Source organism: Pinus tabuliformis, chromosome 7 (assembly GCF_031772625.1).
Source record: "Pinus tabuliformis cultivar Carrire ecotype Pingquan chromosome 7, CPIR1, whole genome shotgun sequence".
In the NCBI taxonomy this organism is placed as follows: Eukaryota; Viridiplantae; Streptophyta; class Pinopsida; order Pinales; family Pinaceae; genus Pinus; species Pinus tabuliformis.
Window position 1 is genome coordinate 342710527 of NC_142293.1, and position 20529 is coordinate 342731055.

The following is a 20529-nucleotide window of genomic DNA, read 5'->3' on the forward strand; positions in this document are numbered from 1 at the left end:
CCCCTATATAGGGGAAAACCCAGTTAAACTTCTTCCACTAGTAGATTCCAATCAAGAGACAATCCAAGACCTTAGACCAGACTAAAAGACCTTCCTCTCTCCACCAAGTCAGCCTTCCAAATCGATTAGCCAAACTTTAGCAGTCACTTCTAGTTAAACAACTTTGACCCAGCTGCAACTAAGAATTTTGGCTCTCTACCTTTCAAAATTTCGTCCCTACTGCAGATCTGTGATTTCGGCCTTCATGCAACAACCCAAAAACTCACACGTGTGGCAGAAGAGAGAGAATTTTGGCTTCTTCTTGCTTGAAAAGTGTTTCCTTCTTCTTTGCTAGGGGTTTCTCCCTCTTCTTGAGGTATTTCACTCTTCTTTTCTTCTCCATCAACTGCAAATCGAACTTGTTGTGTGTATCCTCCAAATGAGTTGAATAATTGCTTATATATAGTGGTTTTTGGCTCCCTTTTGAGGCCGACTTGTAGAACTTGAGGTTGAGTTGGTGGAGGAGGGTTATTTGACTCATTTTACATAAAAATATTTTTCTTTCTTGATATACAAATCCCAAGAAGGGTCTATTAAATGATGACAAGGACTAGGACTCATGACATAAACCCTAGAAGCCTACAATGGAGGCTTAGACCAAAAATTAAAATAATAAAGCATGAAACCCATGCTAATAAATATTTTTTTTTTTTATAATATTTTTTTCTTTTTTCTTTTGACAAATACATTACATCATGACCCAACTATAATTATGAAAACCGACACTAGTTACATTCTTCAACACTTCCTCTTAACTAGGGAGGTATTCATAATTAGATAGGTACATGGACGAACTCAAAATGATATGTTTCTATGAAGAGTCACAACACATGCAGTGTTACATATTAGATACTTGACCAAGGTATCTAGTCGGTTGGGACTAAGGTGTGTTCCAAGCTATAGCCACTATAGGTACCATTAGGCTTCAACTCTAACACCAACCTAGGGATCTAGGTATCGTATCCAAGGTCGGAGCTTCACAAGACCAATGATACCCTCCCTACTTCGGGATCTAGACATCGTCACAATATGGCTAGATGTCCTACCAAGCATCTTGCCGCTCCAAGATGCTTCATCTCTCCCTATAAGCTAAATCAAATATATCCAACTTTCAAGCATGTTTCCAAGATGTTCAACCTTCTTATGGAGAGATCTACCTGTATCATCACAACCCCAATTATATACAAGTTAGCAAAAACCTCCAAGGTCTTCAAATATTCTGATGCTGCTTAGGTCAACATCATCAAACATATCTCGTTGAAAGCTTGCTTCTTCAATTTTTCAACAACACCAAACTCAACCTCAACACTTCTTCTAGAATATCTAGATTTTGTTTATAACTTCACCAATCAACCATTTGTAGTGCTTTAGCGATTCTTCAATTTCAATCTTTCTTTAATGTCTTTTACTATAGCTGTCACAGTATGTCCTCCCTCTTAACTGGTAGAAATATCTTTTCTTTATCCAAGCTTCTTCTCTACAACAAAAACCTCTTTCTTCCAGCCACACAGGCTCTTTTATTTTCAACCTTTCAAAGCTTTATTCCTTCAGGAACATCATTCTTTCTATGGAAACAAGATTATCTATTCATCTTTAATCTTATCATCATTCTTACAACTCCCCCTTTCCATCATGCTCATCATTGTTATCAAGTTATCTTCAATTATGAGGTAGGTGAATATCTTCAACATCTTGAAGATCACGTACTTGCAAATCTTCAACAACAAGTATAACCAAGTACAAATATACAGGAGCATGAAGTTAACTTTATTAAAATATGGTTATCATGTCATTGCAATGGAAGCATTCAAATATTCAATTTTTTAGATATCCAAAAGCTAAACCTAGTTAGGTTCACAATCAACAAGAGTTACGTCTTTTATATCCTAGACTTCAACAACTTTGCTAGGGTTTTGTCACAAACCCTAGATTGTGACATCAAGACTTAAAGCCTTAGATATCAGCAGCTAAATCAAGTTAGCATTCTAGCATTTCATATCTAGGGTTTCATTATTATTTTCTTATATCAATCTCTTACTAAGGGTTTTTATTGTAAACCCTAGATACATACATCAAACTCCAAAATTAGATATACAATAATTTTTACTAGGCTAGGGTTTCAATCATACAAAAGCACATACACCTAGGGTTTCATTTCTAGGACCTTTAATTATTACAAGGGTTTTTGTTCATAAACCCGAATTCATCAAACCCTAAAAATATAAGGTTTTATCATATAACCTAGACATTAGCAACAAACCCTAATCACATATGTTTATAGACTTTTATTAACAAACCCTAAGTAGACTAGGGTTTTATTACTATAGACAACATACCCTTAGCATCAAAAGGCTAGGGTTTTACAATGAACCCTAAGGGTTAGGGTTTCACCAAAATGAACAAATGGCAAGATATAGTATGAAAATGGTAGATTCAATCTAGTGATTAATCACCCTAACAATAACCTTTATGATTCAAAACCCTAGACACAAGAGAGTTAGTAATACAAAGCAAATTCCAAATGAAGAATAATCATACCTTCTTGTAAGAAGAAGATCTGCAAGAAATCAAACATACCTTGAGATGTTCTTTAACAAACGTTGTAGAGTTTTTCTTTGCAGTAAGCTTGTTTAAGAATTTTCTTTTGATGTCTTCGTCCGAGTCTAGCCATAATCCTTATGTATTTTTGCAGCCTTTCCTACCAAGGAAAATATAAAAAATGAATAATAAGTATGCAATACAAACAAATCTAGATGTATAGATGATTGAAAATAAAGAGCAGGATACTTATCTTTTGTAAAATGGTGGAGGTTCCCTCTTAATCTTTCATCAATTCAATCTTTTTGAGGGATGCCTAAACTTTACCAAAACAACTCAAGAATTTCTAACAAATATATTAGGTCTATAAACTCTAGAAATCAAAATATAAAAGAAAACTTTACAAAACCTAAAACAATAGTCTATGATATAAGTAGGAGGATATGTAAGAGACTTAATAATATAAGTCTTTGACTTCGGATTCTTCAGCCTTGTTCTTCTTAGGTGGAGCTTCATTTGCAACTGTGGCATGTTCTCTCTCTCTCTCTCTCTCTCTCTCTCTTCTTACTTTTAGGATTTTCAGGACATTGATTCTTGTAGTGTCCCATCTTATGACAATGAAAGCATTCTATTTTAGATAGGTCAATCTTCTTCTTTGGTCCTTTAAACTTCTTACTTCCTCCCTTTTTCTTGTAGTGAGCAGAATATGCATTGGATGTGATGTTCTCTTCATCTTCCTTATTACTTGCTAATGAGATGCGGGCTTCTTCTTGACTGCATGCATTCCACATTTCTTCAAAGGATGGAGTTTCTTTCCAACTACTAATACCTGCTGCAAAGGCACTCCATGATTTAGGTAGACCTAGCAGTGCAACAATCAGAAGTTATTTATCTGGTATGACTTCATCAATAGCTTGGAGCTCATTTTTTATTTTGGATGTTTTTACAAAATAAGAAGACACGATGTCATCTTTATTGTTCTTAGTTCATTCTTGAGACTAGCTATTTGTCCAATGTTCTTGATGGTGAATATTTTGGAGAGCTCTTCATACATCCCTTTTGTAGTATCTATATTGGATATGTAGGAATTAAGTTATCCTTTACTCCATCTACAATTAGATTCATGGCCAAGATGTCTGTTTCCTTGTACTTTTCCTTTCTTGCATCATCTGAGGGTTCCTTGACTTTTCCTAGTACAAAATCCAATACTTTGTGCTTTGCAAGGATGAGATCTATCCTCTTCTTCCATGCTCTATAGTTGGTGGCTCCTTCTAGTTTGTTTTTTTGTCTTCATTGAAGATGCCATAGACAATATCTCTCTTAGTTGATAGCTATATATATATATATATATATATATATATATATAAATATACGCCATCCTTTTCAAAACTCTTATATTGTCCTTCTCCTTATGGTCTTCCTTGAAGCCTTTTCTTGATCCTTACTTCTTATATCCCTTCTTCAATAGATCTTCAAGCTGCATTTTTCCTTCTTATCCTTCACCTTAGCTCTGATACCATGTTAGAAAATCAAAAAGGCAAAAATATTTTCTTATGTTGATGGTTACTTGTGATATTCTTATTAGATTTCTTTATGTTCTTTTATTTTCTTCTCATCAAACAATCATCAAATCAAAAGCATGAAGATCAATGACACCAAATATAGGCACTCAGTTAGGGCTAAAACCCCTATATAGGGGAAAACCCAGTGAAATTTCTTCCACTAGTAGATTCAAATCAATTGAGACAATCCAGGACCTTAGACCAGCCCAAAAGACCTTCCTCTCTCCACCAAGTCATCCTTCCAAATTGATTAACCAAACTGCAGTAGTCACTTCTAGTCAAACAACTTCGGCCCAACTACAACTCATAATTTCGCCCCTCCAGCTTCTAGAATTTCGGCCCTACTTCAAATTTGTGATTTCGGCCTTCTTGCAGTGACCCAAAAACTCGCACATGTGGTAGAAGAGAGAGAATTTCAGCTTCTACTTGCTTGACAAATATTTCCTTCTTCTTCACCAGGGTTTTCTCCTTCTTCTTTAGGTATTTTGCTCTTCTTTTCTTCTCCAACAACTATAGATCGAACTTGTTGTGTGTATGCTCCAAATGAGTCGAGTAGCTACTTATTTATAGTGGTTTCTAGCTCCCTTTTGAGGCTGACTTGTAGAACTTGAGGCTGACTTGGTGGAGGATGTTGAGAAATCTAGGGCATCCAAAGTTAAGAGATTTCTTTGCTTGATAATTGCTTGTGATGTACTTTTACTTCTTAGCTTATAGTATTTTCTTTGTTAGCTCATTAATGTGTTCTTTTATCAAGACAATTACCAATATGCACATTAAAATACAAGTGACACAGTATGTAGGCTTCTCAGCAAGGGCCAAAAGATCTCACCTCTTAAGGAAAAAAATTGATCAAAATTCTTCTTCTAGATCTTCAATTGATAAGTACCAAGACCATGACACAGACCCTTGACTCTAGTATCCTCCAAGAACCTTGTCACTAACCTTGATGCTTTGCCTCTTCCCTTCTTCGCCTTTTTTCTTGATCTCAAATTGCTCCCTCGGCTCCTTCTAGAGAAACTGGGTGTTTATCCTTCATATTGCTTCTTCTCAACTTCCCCTAGAGAATCTCGGTCTCTAGGCTACTACTGATTTCCTCTAGAGAAACTCGGTCTCTAGATCTCTTATTTCGACCTCCCAGAAGAATCCTTCTCTTGCTGCAAAAGAAACTTCACCTTCAATCACCCAGAAGAAACTTCGTTGCCCAAAAGAAAGTCCTTTTCGCTGATCCAAAAGAAACCCTAACTTCGCATTACCCAGAAGAATCCTCTTTCTCCCTTCTTTGCAATTCTGTTGTCCTCCTTCGCACTTCTTCTTCTTCTCTTCTTTTCATTTCTATTAGCCCCCTTCTTCGCACTTCTTCTTGTCTAAATGCAAGTGTGTGTATATATACACCTCACTACATGTCGTTTAGTCCGACATGACTGCTGGAGGTATGCCGATTTGTTCTAGAGAGTTCTTTCATCGTTTGTAGTCCGACTTGAAGAGGATGAGTGACAAGGTCTTGGAGGATACTTTCCATAGACAATATTGACCTTTTACAAAGTGTAACATGACTTCATTACATGACAATGACTCCATCATTTTATGACTACATGACAAATAAATCCTAAAGACTCTCAATGGGAGTCTTGACTCAAAAACAAAATCCCTTGCTCATGAAATCCATGAAGCAAGTCAATATAATAATTTTATTTTTTCTTCTTTACATCACATTACATAAAATCATAATTACATGTCATTATGAAGACCGAACCTAGTTACATTTTTCAACACTCCCTCTTAACTAGGGAGGTATTCATAATGGTACTTGGACTTTCTCAATCTGAAGGATCTCTCATTAAAAGAATTCAGATTTGTAACTCATTTGTATAGCATCATATCAACCAACATTGTTACATAGCAAGGCCTTGACTAACAACTCCATCTCTCCACAAGATCTTAGCTCAATGCTGGCGAGACCAATGATTTATAGACACACTCATCATTGTCTCTCTCGGAACATACCCCACCCGAGTTCTCTCAGGATATGTTCCATGAGGACTATTCTTATATTGGGCTCCCCAGTCCCACAAAGAATATCAGTCCTCCACGACTACTTTTACTGTTGGATGCCCTATCTCATCCTCAAAGAGCATTGAATACCAAATGATTACACAACCCTCCATTTTGTCTTCCTAGGTGAAGACCAGAACAACATGTCTATCTCTCCTTTTCAAACCAGGAGGACATATTCCATTAAAGGAATGTACTCATTCCTATCACAAAGGAATGTACCTAAGCTCCCTGCTTAGGAATTTTCCAAGTTTCTTCCAAGTAAGAAACTTCTTTTCAGGCTCCCTCTTAACTAGGGACCTACCGCAACTCCTCATGTGGAGATCCTGGAACAATCAACTGCTTGAAGAGCTCCTTCCTTCGATGTCATGAATTTCTTCTTTGTTAAGGAGTTTTCATCTTTTGGGAACTTCTACATAGGGCACAAGTCATTCATCACTTTTATCCACGAGTTAGTTATGTCCTCAACTCATCAGAAAGTGATCCATCATATTTTCCATTTGGCTTTGCTTCATGCTATTCTGTTTTGATGACATATTTTTTCGGAAGGACATTACATCCTTCTATATGGTTTGCTTGGAAGTCATCCACAGATTTCCCTTTGGCAATCCTACATAAGCCCATCTAGATATTAGTTCAATAATGAATGAACACTTTAAATCAAAATTACCTTTGTGATGATCTTTCACCATGATATCTTCCTGTAGGTATCAACATCCTGCATGCAGATTGACATATCTCGCATTGATATCCATTATCAAGGGTCTTTATCTTTTTCCGACTTCCATCAGTGTCTTCACATCCTTCCAGGATATCTTCTAGTCAAATCTTCTTGGACTTTGGATGTTGAATGCCTTCTACTTTCGTTGCGTATTATCACGATCTCTTCCTGTCTTTTCTCACACAAAATCTTCTTGGACTTTGGATGTTGAATGCTTTCTACCTTCGTTGCGTATTATCATGATCTCTTCCTGTCTTTTCTCACACACTTCATTCCCAGAAACTTTTAGTCAGAGTTCCTTGATTGTAGTCAGCTCCTTCATGATTCATATGAGAACATATTATGTTGATGTCATCTAGTGTGACTTATGCTTTTCTGTAATCTTTCGGAGGAGGAGATCCCTTCTTCTCTTGATCATATTTTCCAAGATGAAAATAGTGATCCAAATTATCTGCAACCATATGACACGACTTTCATAATATCCTATTTAAGCATACATACCTCATATTTCCTTTCAGTCATACAGACTTCCTATAGCAACTTTATTTAAATGAAGGAACTTCATCCTTTAGCCCTGCTTTCTTGTTATGTCATCATACCATCATTCCTTGAATCCCATGAGTTGGAATTCCTAATGAAACATTTGCTTCCTTTCTAGATCGGTGAATCCTTCGATAAGGATTCCATCAGAGAGACTTGAGGATCTTTCATATCCTCACCCAGCAGATGTTTCCTTATTGACCATGATGATCCCAGTCGATGATGACCTCTGCTTCTTTTTTATAAGTATCAATGAGGTTTCCTAAGAGCTTCCTATTCTTTGTAATCAGTAGAATTTGTACCAGACATACTTTCTGCTTCCTATGTCACAAGCTCTCTACTTATGCGTCTGTCACGGTGCTATTTCTAATTTGATGCATTCTATTTTATTTACACTGCATCCTATCTATAACTTACAAGTGAAAAGTACCTTCTAGTGAAGACGATCATCTCAGTCATAGTAGAGATCTTTTCACTTCTTCCTTCTTAAACTTCTTTGTCTGTGTTTCTTTTACTTCCTTAGTAGAATAGTCTTCTTCCCTGTCCCTCTTACGCTTAGAATAGTGTTTTCTATAGTGCCCAAGATTTTGACAACCATAACACCTTTCCTTAGCCATGTTCTTCTTTTTCTTTGGAGTACCAAACTTTCCAAATTTTCCTTTTTGTCTTGTCACTAATTGTTCCCTTCTATCTGATCTTTTGTCACTTTCTTTCTTCATCATGTCTTCTTCTACCTTGTAGAGAGACCATAATTTGATGAATGGGATAGCTTCCTCTTCATCAGTAGATATGAGGTTACCTTGTTCATCAGTTAGTGCATTTAGAATAACGAAGATCATTTCTTTCTCAGATACCATCTCTCCCAGATCCTGCAATTGACCTTTTATTTGAGATGCTTTTGAAAGACATGACGATATCCCTTCATCCTTTGACACCTTCAATTTGTATAGATCAGATCTAAGTGATATGGTCTTTCCTATCATTCTTTCAGAGAAAAGTTCTACCAACTTATCATAAATTTCTTTAGATGTCTCCAGCTCGGCTACATAGGAAAGGAGAGGACCTTTGATGGATTCCTTGAGAATCTTTTGAGCCTTTAGACACCTTTCCACGTATTCAGATAATGCTTGTCCTTTGGATGGCTTGGAGAATTTTCCATGAACATGATCAATGACTTCATTTACTTCAAGGACTATGTCTATTCTTATTTTCCATTCAAGGAAGTTTGATATCCCAACCAACTTATGGTTCTCCTTGAAACATGAAGTCATTTTTACTAGATTAGATTATAATAAAAAGGTACTTACTTGTGAAGATCAAATCTTCAACTTGATGACGAACTTGTTGCTTCTTACTTTGAATCTTTAAGAAGATTCTTACTTTGGTGAGGGAAGACTGCCTTCTATGAGATCTTTGCTTCAATAGAGAGAAGATTGCCTTTCGATCTAATCTTCCATAGGTTTGAAGAGCTTCTACTCCTTTGTCGGTGTATAAGTGATGATCTCTGAAGTGCTTCTAGGGTTTCGATCTTTCTTCTTGCTTCCTTCTTGAAGATAATTTCAAGACTCTTGCTTGGTGTTCTTTAACTTGCTTTGGCTTGGTTTGAGAAACTCGACCTCTATCCTTCATACTGCTTCTTCTTGACTTCCCCTAGAGAATCTCAGTCTCTAGGCTACTACTGATTTCCTCTAGAGAAACTCGGTCTCTAGATCTCTTATTTCGACCTCCCAGAAGAATCCTTCTCCTGTTGCAGAAGAAACTTCACCTCCAATTACCTAGAAGAAACTTTGTTGCCCCAGAAGAAAGTCCTTTTCGCTGATCCAAAAGAAACCCTAACTTCGCATTACCCAGAAGTATCCTCTTTCTCCCTTCTTCGCACTTCTGCTTCTTCTGTTCTTCACACTTCTATTAGCCCCTTTCTTTGCACTTCTTCTTGTCTAAATGCAAGTTGAGTTGCTTGCTTCAAATGATGGACGAGTGTGTGTATATATACACCTCATCACATGTCCTTTAGGCCGACTTGAAGAGGATGAGTAACAAGGTCTTGGAGGATACTTTACATAGACAATGTTGACCTTTTACAAAGTGTAACATGACTTCATTACATGACAATGACTCCATCATTTTATGACTAGATGACAAATAAATCCTAAAGACTCTCAATGGGAGTCTTGACTCAAAAGCAAAATCCCTTGCTCATGAAATCCATGAAGCATGTCAGTATAATAAATTCATTTTGTCTTCTTTACATCACATTACATAAAATCATAATTACATGTCATTATGAAGACCGAACCTAGTTACACTTTTCAACAGAGGAGGGTTATTGACTCATTTTACATAAAAATAATTTTCTTTCTTGATATACAAAGCCTAAGAAGGGTCTATTAAATGATGACAAGGACTAGGACTCATGACATAAACCCTAGAAGCCTACAATGGAGGCTTATACCTAAAAATAAAATAATAAAGCATGAAACCCATGTTAATAAATAATTTTTTCTTTCATAATAAAATTTCTTTTCCTTTCTTTCGACAAATACATTGCATCATGACTCAAATATAATTATGAAGACCCACACTAGTTACATTCTTCAAAACTGGTAAGCCAAACTACCAACTAGCTTAGACTGAAACTGAGAGACTGGATAAGGCTCTAAGTCACCTGACATGGGGATTTAGGATTCGACGGATATGGGGATTCGAGTGTTGGATACAGACACGTTGACCCCTCGGAACAGGACATGTTCGGATACGTTATATATATATATATATATATATATATATATATATATATATTAAAAATTAGATATTTCTTACACAAATTCTCATTCATGATACAAATTCATTGATTCAAATATGGATCTTCATCTAGATGTAAGTTTTACAAAGTAACATTATGCATACAAAATAACAAATACAATTGTGACATAAATGATAAATTATAAATTTATAATACATATTCAATTCATCAATGATCCAATAGGAGAAAGACAAGATAGTAAGATAAAGATATTCTAGTTTTCTCATTAAGTCATCAAAATCAAAATGTGTTACTGTTTACATAGGTAGTGCAATGCCAATGGAAAATAGAAATTGCAAATACAAAACAACTACAACTACAAGTCTACAAGTATACAAGCGTCAAGGCAGTGGGTAGCTCATGATTCATGAGTCATGAATCCTCATAGTCATCATCAAAATCAGCATCATTGTCCTCATCATCATGGTCACCACTGCTCTCCTCTGGTGCATCCTCCTCATCTGTATCCAAATTCATCTCTGCATCTGCTGGTGTGGAGGATGACCCCTCTATAGTATCACCATCATCAAATATGACAGGCTCTAGCACCTACCTGTTGCTTGAATCTCCTTGAAAATGCTCACACACCCTTTGGTCCTTGCTCCCAAACACCCACAACAAACCCACAACAAATTAAACAAGTGAATGTGCAAACAAAATGGGGAAATACGCCTTTATAACACTGTGCGGGTTCTTGATTTCCGGATTCGTGTCCGAAAATCGGAACGCGTTCCGGATTCGAAGTGTCTTGATCGGACATGATGTGTACCGATTTTCATACATGAATCCGCCCGAATCATGTCCAATTCGCCAGATTCGGGACACGTAGGGCCTGGGGGACGAATCCGGTTTTGTAGATAAGGCTCCATCTTCAGAGCTCTATCCTACTCTCGCTCAACCACTACATCTCTACTCTGAGAACTCTCTGCCTTGCTGCTCAAGGATACACATGCATCAACGTCAAATTTGTAGCGGTTCTCGATCCTGTGAAGTGAACAAAGTTCCTTCTACAAATTAATTACTCTAGAAGACTTGGAATATGAAAATATCCATTGAGGATATAAATATTATATTAAATGAAATGAATAAGAATGAATGATGATGAAATACAAATGAGAACGAGAGGCTTGCTTATATATCAGACAAGTGTCTCTTCATGAAGAGTCATGTCTCATTTAGACATGCCTCTTCAACCTAATTACTAGTTAACTAATAATTATTTATGCTTTACAAAAATATTTTTCGGCGAAGATCACATGAGACATCATTTGTCGACGCGTTTTGAACCAACCAGTGTGGTTCATCGTCAGGACAAGTTGAAGAAACAGATCTAGCTTAGCATGTTAAATAGACCGAGCAGAGCCTCCAACGGCTAATTTGACCAACCGCTAATATTGACTATTGGACCGGGATCAAAACTTTTTTAATAATAAAAAAAGAGATAAGTTATACAGGGGACCAATCCCTTAATAAATAAATAAAATAATTTAAATAGGGGACCAATCCCTTATCACTAATTTAAATTATTTTATTTATTTATTAAGGGATTGGTCCCCTGTATAACTTATCTCTTTTTTTATTATTAAAAAAGTTTTGATCCCGGTCCAATAGTCAATATTAGCGGTTGGTCAAATTAGCCGTTGGAGGCTCTGCTCGGTCTATTTAACATGCTAAGCTAGATCTGTTTCTTCAACTTGTCCTGACGATGAACCACACTGGTTGGTTCGAAATGCGTCGACAAATGATGTCTCATGTGATCTTCGCCGAAAAATATTTTTTGTAAACTTGATATGGATCACAGAAGCCTAAACTCAATTATTTATGCTTATTATCATTTACATTATTTTACATTATTTATATATATTTTATTTGTTACATTGCCTTCTTCCTCAAAAAGCTTTGTCCTCAAAGCTTGTCGATGACAAAAGGCTTGATCTCTTTTTCGGCTTCGAACGTCTTTCTGTCTTGGAACAATCATCTTCGTCGATACAAGTTGATATGATCTTCTTGGTGACAAACAAAATTGTCGCACTGAGAAGGGATCAGACCATCCGAGATTAATTTTCTGTATAGCATTTTGATCACTGGAATTTTGTAACGTTGGTTTCAAAACTGTTCACAGGTTTTTCCACAAAATTCAAAAAAGATTCTATCAACCTGTATGGACTCCCTCTTTAACACCATTAAGTCCCACCATGGAAGGGACACAATGAACAATGCTCTAAATTTTGAGAAGATGAGAATTTCCAGAGCTAGAAGTATTTTCAAATAACTATTAATAAGCTCTGTAACTTCACGCTCTCTCTTCTCAAATACAGATCTCATTGCCCTGATGATGGACTCACTAAGCTAGTTCGAAACGTTGGTTTCAAAACTGTTCACAGGTTTTTCCACAAAATTCAAAAAAGATTCTATCAACCTGTATGGACTCCCTCTTTAACACCATTAAGTCCCACCATGGAAGGGACACAATGAACAATGCTCTAAATTTTGAGAAGATGAGAATTTCCAGAGCTAGAAGTATTTTCAAATAACTATTAATAAGCTCTGTAACTTCACGCTCTCTCTTCTCAAATACAGATCTCATTGCCCTGATGATGGACTCACTAAGCTAGTCCGAAACGTTGGTTTCAAAATTGTTCACAGGTTTTTCCACAAAATTCAAAAAAGATTCTATCAACCTGTATGGACTCCCTCTTTAACGCCATTAAGTCCCACCATGGAAGGGACACAATCAACAATGCTCTAAATTTTGAGAAGATGAGAATTTCCAGAGCTAGAAGTCATCAGAATTATTTTTCAAATAACTATTAATAAGCTCTGTAACTTCACGCTCTCTCTTCTCAAATACAGATCTCATTGCCTTGATGATGGACTCACTAAGCTAGTCCGAAACGTTGGTTTCAAAACTGTTCACAGGTTTTTCCACAAAATTCAAAAAAGATTCTATCAACCTGTATGGACTCCCTCTTTAACACCATTAAGTCCCACCATGGAAGGGACACAATGAACAATGCTCTAAATTTTGAGAAGATGAGAATTTCCAGAGCTAGAAGTCATCAGAATTATTTTTCAAATAACTATTAATAAGCTATGTAACTTCACACTTTCTCTTCTCAAATACAGATCTCATTGCCTTGATGATGGACTCACTAAGCTAGTCCGAAACGTTGGTTTCAAAACTGTTCACAGGTTTTTCCACAAAATTCAAAAAAGATTCTATCAACCTATATGGACTCCCTCTTTAACACCATTAAGTCCCACCATGGAAGGGACACAATGAACAATGCTCTAAATTTTGAGAAGATGAGAATTTCCAGAGCTAGAAGTCATCAGAATTATTTTTCAAATAACTATTAATAAGCTCTGTAACTTCACGCTCTCTCTTCTCAAATATAGATCTCATTGCCTTGATGATGGACTCACTAAGCTAGTCCAAAACGTTGGTTTCAAAACTGTTCACAGGTTTTTCCACAAAATTCAAAAAAGATTCTATCAACTTGTATGGACTCCCTTTTTAACACCATTAAGTCCCACCATGGAAGGGACACAATGAACAATGCTCTAAATTTTGAGAAGATGAGAATTTCCAGAGCTAGAAGTCATCAGAATTATTTTTCAAATAACTATTAATAAGCTCTGTAACTTCACGCTCTCTCTTCTCAAATACAGATCTCATTGCCCTGATGATGGACTCACTAAGCTAGTCCGAAACGTTGGTTTCAAAACTGTTCACAGGTTTTTCCACAAAATTCAAAAATAGAAATACATAATTTAGTTTTTGAGCCAACATGAACTAAGCCCACTCATGTTGGCCTATTTGTAGAGACATGTCTCTTCGTTCATCATGGCAAAAACACTATATATTAGGCATACGTATTCATTCTTCAATCATCATTTTCGATCACACATACAGAACAGTGAGATATAGTTCACATCTCGTGAACTCTAAGGAAGGAGACCATAAATATAAAGAAGAAAAGGAGCACGGAAGTTAAATGGAAGGGATTCTACACCTTGACAGGCTTGTTTTTTATTTTTAAAAACAAAGACTCAGATCTCCTGAACAGACATTGATATCTCCCAGATAGGTGGAAGCAAAGTTGGTTGGAGGACAAGGCGTGAAAGAAAGGGTTGTTCTGGGCATATCTATCTTCTGTTACAGGTCTGAGTTATCACAAAGGCTGACCGCAGACATAAGGGAAGAACAGAACCTCAGACTTACTGCAGGATTGTTCCTTCCTCAGACTTATTACAGGACTGCACCTCGGATTCACTGCAGGACTGTTCTTTCCTCGGTCTCTTTGCAGGACAGCAACTCGGATTTGAAGATTAATCTCAGATGTGGTGCATTGCAGTAATCCGGATCATCTTCAGAACTGTTGGCTTGGATTTCTCTGCGGATCTGTTAACACAGTGTAGTGGACTTTCGGTGATAGCTTCAATACTCTTGACACAGTGCAGTGGACTCAGACAGTGCTCCATGGTCTCATCACCTATCGGACAGCAGTACCTTTAAACGTTGAACAGTGCACTTAATTTTGGAATTGATTCTTTACACAGATTTATGTGACAGTGATTCAATCACTGTGAAAACAATGACATAAATCATTGTGATTTTTGAGCAATGAACAAGTATATTTGATGGACAGTGGACAGTGAAGTAAATCAAGGACGAGTACACAGCAAAGCCAAAGTGTTTTTGTTTTTGAAGTGGTGAAGACAGTGAAGAATATGCCAAGAACATTCAAGTAAGTACTTTACACATTCTCTATTAAACAACAGGATTGGTGTCCTTGGAGTTGGTGCTCCTAAACGCAAGGTTGGAGCCTTGAATAAGATAGGGTCGAAGCCCTAGAGGTCGGAGCCTCATCAAAGTCCAAGTTGGTGCTTGGCAACATTCATCATTTATTGTGTTCAATCTTTTCTATATTTAATAAAATCATTATTATACATTTCTTTGATTAATTTGTGAAGAATCTAATTGGTAAAAACAACAATTCAAAAGAAATACTGATTCACCCCCCTCTCAGTATTTCCAACAAAGTCAACTACCCAATTAAACTCATAACTATCTCTATTCTAGAAGTAGAGATCAGTTAACTGACAGACACTAGAGTTAACTCCACTAGATAGCTAATTTTAGCCATCAACTAGTCCACAATTTACTGCACGTCATCTGACTCGAATTAATTGACAATAACTCAGTGATAGGCCACATCACACATGTTAACAGTCAACTAACTCAAGCATCTATGAGATTGAATTCGAATTGGCATCTTTGACTAAGGCACAAGTCAAAGAAGCCATTCCTTGCTACAATTTCAACACTTTCCAATTTGCATAGATAAAATTCTTGAATTCAGCTTCCTGAATTCTAGTAAGTTGTTTTTGAGATTTCTTCATTGTCAAGCCCTATAGAAAAGGCATTTTATCAGTGAGTGTATTCTGATGCTACTAAATCTGTCGTCTGAGTGGCTTGCATGATAAAGTTGCCTATATATGATTTGTCTTGTCTATTGTCCTTGCATAATAATTCTCTAAAATTCTTATTTTATTCACAGAGGGATATCATGGGGTGATGATTCATTGGCTCTGGTGTACGAGTCATGGTATAAAACAAGGCGCACACGGACATGGGTAATATCTCCAGCTGATAGAGGAGAAGGGGCTCGTATATTATTTGACAGGTCATCAGAGGACGTGTATTCTGATCCAGGCTCACCAATGCTTCGGAGGACCTTGTTAGGAACTTATGTTCTTGCAAAGATAAAAAGACAAGACGGAAGTACATATCTCTTGTTGAATGGAAATGGGGCAACACCAGAAGGAAATGTTCCTTTTCTTGATCTTTTAAACATGTGAGTTTCCCAAAATTCAATTGTGAATTTTATTCTAAATTGATTGATATTTTGGCATGTGGGACTTTGGTAGTAGTTTTTGTTGAGTTTTGTATGAATATGTTGAAATGACTGCTTGTCCATAGAAACACAAGTGAAAAGGAGCGTATATGGGAAAGTGACAAGGAAAAGTACTACCAGTCAGTTTCTGCTTTGATGTCTGATCAGTATGATGGTGATATGGAGCTCAACAAACTGAAAATTCTTTTTTCTAAGGAGTCAAAAACAGAAAATCCACAGTTTTTCTTGCAGAGCTGGCCAGATCAAAGAATTACTCAAATTACAAATTTTCCCCACCCATACCCTCAACTCTCTAACTTGCAGAAAGAGATGATTAGATACAAACGTAAAGATGGGGTGCAGCTTACTGCAACCTTATATTTACCTCCTGGTTATGATGCTGCGAAGGATGGACCTCTTCCAACGTTGGTATGGTCTTACCCGGGAGAATTTAAGAGTAAAGATGCAGCTAGCCAAGTGCGTGGTTCCCCCAATGAATTTGCTGGAATAGGTTCAACATCACCGCTTTTATGGTTGGTTAGAGGGTAAGTAGTATGTTATTCAGTATATTCATTAATTTTGTTATGTACTTTTGCAGGTGCGTGATGTACTTATTATCTATGTTATTAGATCCTTTTACATCTAGTGCTAAACATGGATCCTATCCTTTTAAAATCCTTGGATACATAGAGGATTCAGGTCTTCAGATCCATTTTTTGATTTGATCATAGGGTAGATAAATTGAAGATGAATCGTGTGAAAATTCAATCAACTATGGATGACCTATTATGTATCTCAACTTCAATAAAACTTCAGATAAACACAATAAGCAGAGAAAATAAGGAATGACAGAAAGAAAAGCTTCAACATTAGCTCGAAATTACAAAAGGCTCCTAAAGTTATTTCTGAAGGCTATTAAATGGCATTATAATCTGTCTAGGCTTTCAAATTCTAATTATAAAGTTTTTGTTATTTTTTATTTGTAGATGTTCGGTATATTCATATATGTTTTTTCAAAATCATAATCTTAACAAATCCTCAAATCTTGTTATTTTGTGAATTTGCTGCTGCAGTACCAAATTTGCATTTGCATCCGTTTCTTGGTTAAACTTATTTTTGAAATAATATATCTTGACTTTTATTATATATTTACATACATTGTGAGAAGTACAGTTATTAAGACAAAAGAGTGGTAAAGAAGATCTAAATAAGCTTTCAGGCTTTTAAATAGTTCCCTGTTTCATGGTGTTAATATTTTATTGTATTAAAAACCTGACTTTGGGATGTATATCTGATCTGAGATAAAAATAATTTTAGAAGAGCTTCAAATGTACATGCCTTGGCTCAACCATAAACTGTCTTAGGGTGTTCACTGCAAAGCAAATATCAGGATTGGTGTGAGTCAGATACATCAAGGATTCAATCAACTACCCGTATATCATGAGATCCACCAAATCTGAATCTGAAGCGGAATCACTCAGCTTCTTCAGATCCGTCACCATAGGTGTGGCCATGGACTTGCCATCCATCATACTGAATCTCCTCAAGATCTGAACTGTGTGCTTCCACTGTCCAAGGAAGATCTCATTTGATCTCTGCCACACCTCCAATCCCAAGAAATAATGCATCAAGCCAAGATCCTTCATCTCGAACTTCGAAGCCAACTCCCTCTTGCACTTGACAGTGAGCCTATCTGCCCCAATAAGGAATAGATCATCAACATACAACACCAAGATCAAAGGTTCACCATCGAGTTGCATCAACAACCATGAAGTAAATGTCAGGATTCATACCACTTTTGGTGAAGCCCAAAGTTATCAAGTATCCATTAATCTTAGAGTACCATGCGTTGGGTGCCTGCTTGAGTCCCATACAAAGCCTTCTTCAACTTGCAGACATGGGACTCCTTCCCATCTATCATGAAGCCTTGAGGTTGTTCTATGCACACTTCCTCCTCAATTACACCATTGAGGAACACAGTCTTTACATCCATCTGATGTAACCTCCAACCAATAATTGAAGCAAGAGAAACAATAGTCCTGACAGAAGTGTACCTGGGGATTGGAGCACACGTCTCCTCATAGTCCACTCCCTTTATTTGAATGATCCCTCTCGCCACAAACCTCGCTTTGTTTTTCTCGGTGCCGCCATCTGCTGCATGCTTGATCTTATAGATCCTCTTGGAAGTCACTACTGACTTCCCCTCTAGTTTCGGAATTATCTCCCATCACATAATTCTTCATGATGGACTGATACTCCATCATGTCATCCATCCAAACTTACTGGCCTGCTGCCTCCTCATAACTGGAAGGCTTGGAATCAATGATGTGCTCCATTAATGCCATATAACTCGAGGGCCTCTGTGGTTGTTTTCTTTCCCTGAAAGTACCCATAGGAGCTGCATGTCTCTCTGCATCCTACAAAGTGTCTTGATGCCATACTGGTCTCTTCCTGGTCACTGCAACATCTCTAGGTTGGTCCACTGGTTGTGCTGGCTCAACTGATGTTGGAAATACTGAGGGGGAGTGAATCAATATTTCATAAATTTCAACGATTTGAATTTAAAGATCATAGCGCATTAACCACATAAAAAATAGAACAAAAAATCTTGGGTTCCCAAACCAGGGTTAATGACCCAATTACAACGTTCCTTAAACACTGCTATCTCTGCTAAGACATTTACAACTTCAGATTTGCCCCTTTTTCATGTCCTACTTGCATACTACTGTGACTCTCACTTTAAACATGCAGTCTGTAGAGGTCTTCTATATATAGTCCAATAACAAAATAGAGATTTCGTTTCATACCTTAGATTTACAGTATCTTCTTACTTACTGATGTGCTCTGAGATTTGTCATAGGCTTTGACTTCAAGGTGCCCTTAATATGTCCTGTGAATCTGCTCAAAGAATCTCCCATAAACTTCCTTCCAACTTTCCTTTCAATGGCTGCTTGAACAGGCTCAAAAGAGGCTTCATTTTGTCTTGGATAGCAAACCTTTTTCAACTTGAAATTGACCTTGGAAAGCACAAAAGGAATGCACTTATAATCTTAGAACACTACCTCAACATAGGTTGAACAATCTTCAAGATGTGGCCTAGGACAACTTTAAGAGAGGCAGAACAAAGATAGAGATCGAGAGTGAGAGAGTCTGTGTACTCAAGAGGCTTGAGGGGTTCAAGTTGAAGCTCTTGCTGTTCCTATTTGTGTGTTGAGACTCAAGTTGAGCTCACACGGTTGTAAACCCTGTGCTGGAAGACATAATAGAACAACCACCACTGAGGCTAGACCGGGAGACGTAGCCCAATATGATTGGAGTACGAGAAGGAGAAGGGAATTCGAAATTCTTGTAGGGTCAGAATTTCGAATCTCCCAAAGGATTGCGCAGTTCAAGCCAAGGAGATTGGATTTCATGGGAAAACTCTCTATGAGTGAGTCGACAAAGAGGTAAGTCTTTCCAATCGAAATTTATCAGTGGTAGACGGTACAATGCAACAAAAGATTCAGCAAGGAGGGTTGTCTTAGGTGGGACGCAGTTTTTCCTGTTGCAGTGTTGGGACAAGTTAGCGTCAGAAATTGGCACAATATGGATACTCAAAGTGTCTCAAATTTATCTACCAGATTAGATGAAGAATTCACATGCCTAGCAAATTCAGCATCAGCGGATGTTTGGTACATTGATAGCGGGGCTTCAGCTCATATGATTGGAGTACGAGAACATTTTTCGAACTATCAAGAAGAACAAATGGACTTCCAAATAACTATGGGAAACAGAATGAAACGTACTCCAGTAGGGAGAGGCACATAGCTTTTTAGACAGAAGTAGGGACCAACATCCGAGCCACCAATGTTCTGCATGTGCCAGGATTAGGAATGAACTTAATTTTAGTGTCCTAGTTACAGGATAGGGGATATGATGTATACTTCATAGGAAAGAAGGTATACGTCAAGCATCCAAGCTAGAAGAAGAAAAAGAAAATTGGGGTTCGAAGCAACAAGTTGTACAGATTGCAACTCGAATCACCAATGGCACTGATAGGTAACAACTGTAATGGTTAGAAGGAGCGAAATGAATTATGGCACAAGCGAATGGGGCACTTACACCATGGAGCACTGAGGATGCTCAGAGACACTCTTACATGGGTACCAGTCCTTCGTAGTGAACATGATGACTTGTGCAGAGGACGTGTGCTAGGAAAGTACGCTAAAGCAATTTTTTCCAGAAGTAACAATAAAGCTTAGCGTGTATTAGGATTAATACACTTAGATATCTACGGTCCTATGTCCACAAGGGCTTTTAGTGGTGGCAATACTTCATCACCTTTATCGAGATCACTCCAAAAAAACCTGGATCTATTTCTTAAAGACAAAGGAT

General features: G+C 37.2%; 1 protein-coding gene across 3 annotated transcripts in view; it reads left to right on the forward strand.

Annotated features, from left to right (window-relative positions):
• LOC149247338 (Prolyl oligopeptidase family protein) overlaps window positions 1-20529 on the forward strand; it is a 245457-nt gene that overhangs the window by 152801 nt on the left and 72127 nt on the right. For all 3 annotated transcript variants that reach the window (XM_089458178.1, XM_089458176.1, XM_089458177.1), the window contains 2 exons: window positions 15820-16116; window positions 16242-16700. In XM_089458178.1, coding sequence (XP_089314304.1) covers window positions 15820-16116; window positions 16242-16700 — 756 coding nt within the window. The remainder of the gene's footprint in view (window positions 1-15819; window positions 16117-16241; window positions 16701-20529) is intronic.